We start from the raw sequence: 10,261 nt of genomic DNA, 5'->3' as shown, positions 1-10,261 counted from the left end.
CATCGATATCATAAATGCAAAAAAGGAGAGTGTATAGAGTACTAGAGCATTTGCTGAATCAACTGATTTATTTTTAGGCAATGTACTTACCAGGTATAGTAATATAATAAGAAACAATAAGGTATCCTGGGCAAACCACTCATTTAAGAATCAGGAGTTTTAATGCTTTTGATTGTACATTATGATAATTTTACTTTGTGATCTTGGGCAAGTGCTGTTTTTTTTTTCCCTCACTTTCTTAACGAACTTTAGTTTAGATAAGATTGCAGGAAAGAATATCTCATCTATCAGGCTCTGGTGATCTAGTCACACAGAGACAAGCATGATCATTGAGAAAATACATTTCTGTATTTTAATTTCTGGAAGGCCTCTTTTATATCTTTGTTTCTCAAGTTGTAAAGGAAGGGGATTAATATGGGCTTTACCAACATATAAAAGACAGAGGCTCACTTGACTGTGTGCCTTGAGTTTTTGCAGTTGGACGTACAGTACAGGGAAATGATGATCTCATAGAATATGGTGATGGCTGTTACATGGGAGGCACAAATGGAGAATGCTATATGCCTTCTGCTGGCTGAATTCATCTATAGGATAATGACAAAACTGAAGATTGTAAGAGGCAAGGAAGATGATGAGGGTATTCACTTTGTTGAAAGTAGCTATTTTTTTTCTGATTCTGTAATTTGATTGTTGTGTAACCTTTTTCATCTATGTCATTTATCCAATTAGAGCTTATCACTTGTGAGGTATTTTCTATAGCTTTCTCATCAGAAATTTCTAATTAGTGAGAAATGTTCCTATGAAGAAAAAAATTAATGTCCATTAACTTGATGATTGTTTCTTTTACATCTTTGTTCCTCAGGCTATAGATTACAGGATTAAGCATGGGAATTACCACTGTATAAAACAATGAAGCCACTTTGAATGTGACCTGAGTGTTCTTGAAGTTGGGAACACAATAGAGAAAGAGGATGGTCCCATAAAAGATGGTGATAGCCATTAGGTGAGAGGCACATGTGGAGAAGGCTTTATGTCGCCCACTAGATGAATTCATCTTCAAGACAGTGACAAAAATGAATGCATAAGAGGCCAGGATAATCAAAAGTGTGCTCACTCCATTAAAAGTGGCAGAGATGAAAAGCAGGAGCTGGTTGAAATGAGTATCAGAAGAAGAGAGATTAAGCAGTAATGAGAACTCACAGAAAAAGTGATTAATTGTGTTAGATCCTTGAAATGATAATTGGGTAGTAGAACATGTGAGTAGAAAAGAACAGATCGTACCCCATGTATATGATCCCGCCACCAAGAGGGCACAAAACTTCTGGGACATGGCAACTGTATACAACAAAGGATTGCAAATTGCCATAAAGCGATCATAGGCCATTACTGCTAACAGGAAGGACTCAGTTACCACAAAGGTACAAAAGAAAAAAAACTGTGCCAAACACTCAGAGAGGGAGATGCTTCGGTCCTCTATGAGTAAGTCCACCAACATCTTGGGAGCAATGATGGAGGAATAACAGAAATCAACAAAGGACAAATGGCTGAGGAAAAAGTACATGGGGGTGTGAAGTTTGGGATTGATTTGGATGATGCCAATCATTCCTAGATTTCCCACCACAGTGATAGAATACATGATCAGAAACACCAGGAAGAGGGGCACTTGAAGGTCTGGGTAATCTGAAAAACCTAGTAGGACAAATGTTGCAACAGAACTATGATTTCTCTCACTGGACACCATGATTCCTGCTGGGAAAAAAGAATCAGAAAGTCAGTCCTGGAAAAAAAATCGTATTCAACAAACAAGAATTAAATACCGATTCTTTGCGTGGCACTAAAGCACTTATTGAGGGTGTAAAGTAAGAACAAAACAAAATTAGACAAAAAAATCCTTTACTTTCATGGAGCTGGGAGTGTTATGATAATTTATATAGGTTGAAGGTCTCAGGAAGAATTATTGAAGTAGATTGAGGTCTCTATTCTACTAGTAACTCGAGAATCCTCATGAAAGAGTCAGAGAATTTAATTGGGAAGTGCAATCGAAGGGTGTTGCATCCCATCTAAACTGGAACAAGACTATCCTCTTCGACATATCTGACAACTGGTCAGCCAGCTTTTGCCTGATGATGTCCAGTGAGGGACAAGTTACTTCCTCCCAAGACAGCCCATTCCACTTTTGGGTAGCTCTAAATGTTAGCAGACTGCCCACCTTACACTATCACTTTTCATTTTTTAACAATTCTTTCTTATTTTTCCTGTGGTGCCATGCAGAAGAACATGAGTGATGGCAACAGCTACCAGCATTTTTTACTGGATGGTAAATATAGATTGAGTAAACCTCAAAGGAAAAGAGATTACAGAGTGATGGAATAGTCAAGGGAAACATTTAAAGTGAAAATAAATTGTTACCCATGAAGAAGATATTTCAGAGAGCACTGTGGAAAGAAAGAGTTCCTTTCAGGTTGGATACTGGGACAGCTGGGTGGAGGGGAATGAAAGCAAGCAAGCTAATGGTGAAGGATGGAGAACCAATATGATTGGGAATAAATGACCAAGAGGGAGTTTGTTAAACCTTTAAAAGTGAATTCAGGTGCTCTACCAACAGGCCTAGAAGACTGGTTTCTGGGTGAAATCGCTCCAGAATATTAACTAGCTCATACCTGAGAATGATATTTCTCACTTTTCCCCAAGGTGGAATAGTGATATAAAGTTGAATGATGTTTTTTTTTTCAATTACCCTGAAGGAATGTCTCCCCTTCTTAAGAAATTGGGAAACTGGTGAGAGATGGTGTAACAATTTTATGAACTTTTTCCCCTACCTCATTTAAGGGTAAAGGCTTTAAATGTAATATTGCACATCATTATAGCACACTTTATTCTTAACTCTTACTTTAGAAGAGTGTTCTTCAAAACACAGAACCAAGGACATCTTTGGCATGAGGTCTTTTGTAATAGATTCAGACGCTCACTTTTTTTTACCTAACATATCTTGTATTTATTTGCCATCTATTCTTTAAAACATGCACATTTTTTCTTCCCCAACAAAATGTAAGGTCCATGACATAAGGTACATTTTTTTTGCTGTTGCTGCACTTCTGTCATTGAGTCTCTCCTCCCTTCCTTAGCACAGTACTGTTTATCTAGTAAGCAACTTATACATGCATGTTGATTTACCGTTTTATTAGATTCAAGACAATATTCTAACACAGCTAAAGCTTTTTCAGTCTTTACTCTCACTGAGTGAGGTACACATACTTCCACAATTTCCTTTATGTAGATTTATGAATGCATTTTATTTGCAGACCATTAATATAGTTTCTCTCAAATTAATTATACAAGTGTTGAATTAAATAGGCTAAGGTACATCCCTGAAGCACTCCACTAGATAAAATTCTTCCCAAGTTGACATGAAAACATTAATGTTTACATCTTTTCATTCAATCATTTATAAAAATTAACAATGATATTGATTAGCAGTAGTTAAAGCAATAACAATACTAAAAACTCACATTTATATAACACGAAGTTTTGGTAAACACAACAGTACCTCATTGCATCATCATCACTAAACTGGGAGATAGGTGTTATTATTATGATGATTATGCCTATTTTACAGATGCAGAAATTGACAGATAAAAGTCAAGTTACTTGCCTAGGGTTACACAAGTAGTAAATATAAGAACCTGTATTTGAACTCATTTTTCCCTGACTTCAGATGAAGCACATTACCTACTGTGCTGCCTTTACTGAGTATTTAATTATATTATATTTTTGTCCATGTTTCCCCATCCTTTCCATGAAAATCTCCCCTCCATCCAGGTTTGTTTTATTATATATTTGGTTCCACTTCCCCAAGGATATCAAACATACTATTTCACCTTTATTTTTAGTATTTAGTCATTATTAAACGTTATTCTTTTACTTTTCAACTTTATTAAGCTCATGTTTAAAGTCTTTGTTACTATCACCTAAAAGTGATCATGTGTAGATTATAATGTGGATGTTAAATGATTAGTTTCCTCTTGGTTTTTCTACTACTTTTATAAGTGATTCACACATAGCAGGTGTTTAGTAAATAATGATTATGTATTGAATGAAAAAATGAATGAATGAATGAATGAATGAATTTTCTATTTAAATTAAATTCAACCAGGAACTGTCATGTAACTAGAAAAAAGCAAGTACTCTGTTTAGAGCCAAATAATACAAACCCAGACCTTTTGCTTACTATGTAACTGTATAACGATGCATGAGATATTAACTTCTTTGAGGCTCAGTTTTCTTAACAGTAGAATGTGGCATTTGGACAAGAAATTTTCTCATTTCCTGCCTTTTTAAAAAATCAATATCATCTCAAACTTTAAGTACCTATTATGGTCCAGAAATAATGATAGGCTATGTACATGGAGGTAAATGTTTCCAGTACTCTGGGCTTCAGCTTACTCACCTGTGAAATGAGGGAAGGGTAGTTGAACTCTGTGATCCATGGTGGTGATCAAGTCTAGGAGCTCTATCTCTTCTCTTTTTTGAAGTACCAATCAATATCACACCAGGGTTAAAGTTTTCCAATCTTGTTAAATATTCAGCTGGTGTCCTAGCCAGTAGCTAATGACAGAAACATAATCACAGATCCAGCTACTCACACATAACACTTTTGACTCAGAGAGATCATATTCTTTTTTAAAAAAAAGAATGTTAAATTCTTTAAATCATGTTAAATTATTTAATGCAACTATGTGTATGACATTATACTAGGGACTGGAGATATAAAGACAAAACCAAAACTGTCCTAGCATTCAAGACCTTCATATTCAACACAGACAGTGAATACATATTCATAGTATATGTACTGTGAATTGAAATGATATTTATGGCTCATCTAATGAGTATTTCATGTTGCAGAGGTAGAAATTCTGGTTCAGTTAGAAGGAGAAGACTCTCTCCAAGGAGAGGTTGCTTGTTGGAAACAAGGTTTTCTGAAGCCCAGGCAGGTCTTGCCTTTATTCCATATTGTCACTTATTGCCACATACATGTTTTTAGTTCTTGCTTCCAATGGAAGTTGGCTCCAGATAGAGGATAGTGTCGTTGAAGACACATCCAAAATCTTCTTCTGCTCTGTGATTCCTTTCTACTTAACACATCCCTACCTACCTATCCATCACCCTTCCATTTTAATTGATGGACTTTGATCGTTCTAGTTGTCCTGTCATGAAAATAAGCCTGTTCTTTTTGGGAGGGGCAGCAAAATCACACAAATTAAGGACCCCATTTAGCTAGCTGTCCTACTGATCAATCTATTCTACCCATTACTCTATTTGTGTCACCCTTCTATCCAAAAGATAATCAGGAAAGGAATATATTTCTTTTGTCATTCCGAGATCCTTCATAGACTCATATTTTTCATTTAGGACTTCCATGGTCCATGAAATGTATAGAGAATACTGGGATTTATAGGAGGAAGAAAATCTAATGGTCAGCTAGTTCTATGAGATGAGGAAACTAAGGCACTGAAAGGCAAATGGATTTAATCAAGGGTATAAAGTTGGCAGCTCTGTCCATTACAAATTGTTTCTATTGATCCTGCTTCTAGACAAACTTTGCCAGGGCTGGAGCATGTTGAGAATATTTTATTGCCTCTGTGTAAATAGGAGTGTGCCATAGAATGTCTAGACTTTTTAAGTAAGAGAGGATCCTAGAACAATTATCAAAAGGAAAGAGAGAGAGACTTCTCTTTCTTCATTTCATTTTTTCTTAAAAATAAAAAAAAATTAGAGCATTTTATGAAGACTCAAATAACCCCATTGTATGCAAACCTACCTTCTAAAGGGAGACAAGCCACTCTCCTGCCTCTGAAAGCTGCATGTGGTCATGATACTAGGGATCTTATATCTGTGATGTCTTCTGTGTACAAGGCCCTAGAGAATTCACTCTGTACTTCATCATTCTCCAGGAACCACAGATAAGCAATTAAAAGGGATGTACTGCTTCTGATGTCATCTTGATAGAGGGAAAATCAAGAGGGACACTGAAGTAGAAGAAGGAAAAGGAAGAGGGTTTATATTCTTAATTTACACCTTAATATTAACAATCCCTTACTGCTTAAAAATGATTTATTCTGCCTACAGCTCTAGCAGATCCATTATCTTATTTGATTTTTACAATGGCTTTACTGAGAAGATTGATCAGGAACTATTGGTCCACATAGTACAGATGAAGAAACTGACCCTTGTGATTTATAGAACTTGCCTAAAGTCACAGAACTAGTAAGTATTCAGGCTAGAATCCAGACCCAAGTCTCTTATTTCCTCAACAAGTACTCTTTTTGCTGTATATCCTGACTTCCAGAGTAACCAGATAATTACAGGAAATGTGTAGAGCTAGAATGACTCTTAGAACTCATCTCCAGCAGCGACAATCTTTTTTGATTGCAAACTCTGCAGTCAGTATCACCATCATCATCATCATCATCATCATCATCATCTTAGCATGGAATACCAATATATCTCCACATTACATGTCCTACTTTACAAAAAGAGGCAACATCATACTGGATAGAACATTGGTTTCAGAGCTTATCAGACTGGTGTCCAAATTCTACTTATGAAAAATATTGATTGTGTGATGCTGGAACAGGCACTTAACCTCTCAATACTCTAGGCATCTCTCTAAGACATTAGATTGCAGATACACTAGTAGTCTGCCTTGGGAGAGGAAATTTCATTATCTGGTAATCATCTATGCCAATGAAATCACAGATCCAGTCGCTCTGCTTATTTCTCCATCACTGTCTGTCCTCCAGTACTAATACATAGTATTTTTTTATATAATCAGAAATATAAGTGAAAAAGAGGATGAAATAGCATTTGACCCTAAATTGAATGAGGGACAGTGTAGCTTATTGAATAGGTGAGTGACATAAGCAGATCTGCACCTTAGGAAACTCACTCACTATTTTCTTTGTACTGACTCCTCTATCTCATTCTATGAAAACCAACTGAACAACAATATATCCATTCTTGCTTTATTCCTCTTCTCATCTATAGTCACACTTCCACTGCTTCTCCTTTCCCTCTTTCCTCAACTCTTTGAAGCCTAGCTATAGATGTCTTCAATCAATTTTAATTTCTCTACAAAATTACCAGTATTCTCTCAGTTTTCTTGATCTTTTTTTTTTGTCTTCTACTCCTTCCCGTACTATCTGTAGTATTTGAACCTTTTGGTGACTCTTTTCTCCTGTGTTCTATCTGTTCCTTTCTCTGTTTTTGTCTTGCTGTCTGTCTCTCTCTTTCTCTCTATGTTTCTCTTTCTCTTTAAGCTCTTATCTCACAAGCCACCTTGCATTTAAATAATTAAATATATTTATATTTATAAATTTTATATTTATGTTATATGTATTTGTATGCACTTTTTTCTACTCCAATAGAATGTGAGTTCTTCATGAGTAGGAATTATATCATTCCTTACACTTGTATGGATGATGATGATGATGATGATGATGATGATGATGAAGTGTCCTTAAGTTCAGTTAATACAAAGTGTATCTAACTGGCAAATGACGAACAATGAGTTCAAATTCTACAATCTCACAATTGAATTTTAAGTGCTCTGTTCTGTAATGGATCCAGTGCTTGGCTTAATGTCATGGCTGTTGTTATTTAGTAATTTTCAGTCATGTTCAACTCTTCATGACCATATTTTGGGTTTTCTTGGCAAAGATACTAGAGTGGTTGGCCATTTCTTTCTCCACTCATTTTACAGAAGAGGAAACTGAGGCAAACAGGGTTAAGTGACTTGCTGAGGTCACACTGTTAGTAAGCATTTGAGGCCAGATTTGAACTCACAAAAGGAGTCTTCTTGCCTCCACTCCCAGCACTCTATTCACTGTATGATCTAGCTAAACCAATAATAGCATTATTATTACTATCACCAAATATTTATTTTCCATTCATCAAAGTATAAAATAAATCTTCAGAGATATATTTTATAATAAAAGAGGAGGCAAAATCTTGGCAAGTAGAACTCTAGAATAACAGAATTAAAATATTCCTCCTATAATAGGTTTTAAAATTATTTTTAATAAATAAATTACATGTACTTCATCTTTTTTATGTAGCAAAACAGCCTGAAAGTGCTTAGATAATCTGAAGGGCAGAGAGAAATGTCTGATTGTCTCACGCAGAAAACCTATCTATATGTGCAATGTCAGAGATTTTACACTTCATTTTTCTCCTGGGAACTGAGTCAGCCAAGTATGCTTCTGAAATTATGGAACTTTGTGGGTTGCAAACTAGTAAACAAACCAAATTCACACATGCTCTGGGCTTTTGAATCAAAGTTTTTATATCCTCCTTCACCCAAAAAAGTTATTAAATTCCATAATACTTGTATTATATACTTGAATATTTTATTATTGTTGTGATCATTTTACCTTTTAGACTTGATGACCAAGACATTATTTAAATTCATGTCCCTTTGCACTTAGGTCAAACTTAATTGTTTCAATTAAATTGAAATCACCTCAATCTCTCTCTCTCCCCTAGCAATCCTCAAACTTCAGTTCCCTTTAGGTCACTACACTGAAATTCAAGGCTGGATTCCTAATAATAGTTTACATTTGCATACTACTTCTAACTTTGCAAAAGATGTTTTCCATAGTCAACCTTTGACATAGAGCGGGTATATGTTTTTATCCACATTTCATAAATGAGATAACTGAGGCCCAGAGATATGATATATTTTAGGATTACAGTATATACAGAGTTGTGTTGATTAAAAGGGATACATAATAACTTTATTCTAGTTTCATTTTCTTACAGAGACGGTCATGTAGGCTGCCTCAGATGATATGACCTGGATCAGATAGAACAAAATTAGCCTGGTTTCTCCATCTTTAATCTCTTACAGTATAGCTGAATGCTCAATATTTTGTCACAAACATTTATTTCTTTCGTATTATAATTTTAGTCATATGGTTTTTAAAATGCATATTATCTAAGGAAAATATATTTTTATCATCAAATAACACACTAAATTACTATTCAAGATATTTTAACATCTCTTAAATTGGAGAAGTAAAGGGTTTGTTGGATCATTCGATACCACAATGATATAAAAACAGTCTCAATAAAGTGAAAAGGAAAATACAGTTAAAACAAACACATAGATGCACAAATATCAAGAACTGATAGACTATTATCTCAGAACAGCATGATTAACCCTTGAAAACAAACAAAAACTTTCCAAAGCAATTGGAGGAGTTGTCACTCATCCCACCTCAGTGTAGAATATATGTCTTAAGTTAGGAGGTTCATAAAGAGCACTAAAAAGAACAAATATATAAAACTAAAAACAATAGTGAATAATTGTACCTACGAAGAAGGGGGTGAAAGAGGTTGTCATGGGCAACATAATGCAAATGTGAGAATATTACAAGTCCCAGATTATTTGGGGGTATTTTATGGATTAGACTATTTTTTTTAAATCAGGGCTATAACAAGTAAGAAGGTTGGGTCAGTCTCCATGATCTGGCCATATTCACAAAACTGTAAAATATCTAAACTATTAAGGAAATTTTTGCTTCTGATGAGTCCAAAAGTCTTGCCTTTATTGTGGGAATTTTGAATGCATAGCTAGATAGAGATAGACAGATAGACAATCTGAGAAGCATTTTTCTTCAAAATTATAGAAAATCAAAATGGAGATGTAACAATATACTAGAACTTTTCACAATTCTTTATGATAAATGGTAAGAAATATATCCAAAAGGGGAAGATAAACATCTTTCAATGTCATGAGAACTCTCCTGATCTAAGCTCCATTGATAAATTGTGGATATAATCCATGGTACACTTAAAATGGATTATTTGCCAAAATGATACATAATATTCAAAATAACAAACATAGTTTCCTGATGAAGAAGTAAGTATGTCAGCCAGTCTAAGAATAACCACTTATTGGTTTTTTATTATGTGCCAAATATCTTACTAAGAGCTGGGAGAAAAAAAAAGTAAAAAGAAAGTCTTCAAGAAATTAACATTCTAATGTGGAAGACAACATGTTAAAGGAAGGGGAAAAGACAGAGTAGGTGGATAAAGGTATAGTTAGGGACACGGTAGAGAATGTCGGGAGAATGGGAAAGAAGTCTGGAAAGAAATGAGACATAATCATTCTAGGCACTCTTTTTAATTGGAGGTTTTAGAGAGAGAGAGAGAGGGAGAGAGAGAGAGAGAGAGAGAGAGAGAGAGAGAGAGAGAGAGAGAG

At 35.0% G+C, this 10,261-nt stretch overlaps 1 protein-coding gene across 1 annotated transcript; it reads right to left on the bottom strand.

The window, feature by feature from the left end:
• Positions 1 to 781: 781 nt before the first annotated feature.
• Positions 782 to 1,741, bottom strand: LOC114031589 (olfactory receptor 5D18-like). Its single transcript, XM_027846721.1, has one exon. It carries the CDS (start codon positions 1,739 to 1,741, stop codon positions 782 to 784), a length of 960 nt encoding a protein of 319 aa, XP_027702522.1.
• Between the last annotated feature and the right edge of the window lie 8,520 nt (positions 1,742 to 10,261).

The sequence above is a fragment of the Vombatus ursinus genome, unplaced genomic scaffold (genome assembly GCF_900497805.2).
Source record: "Vombatus ursinus unplaced genomic scaffold, bare-nosed wombat genome assembly UNPS02015184.1, whole genome shotgun sequence".
Classification (NCBI taxonomy): domain Eukaryota; kingdom Metazoa; phylum Chordata; class Mammalia; order Diprotodontia; family Vombatidae; genus Vombatus; species Vombatus ursinus.
The sequence above is the reverse complement of the archived record's forward strand: the minus strand, read 5'-3'. Positions and strand labels throughout refer to the sequence as shown.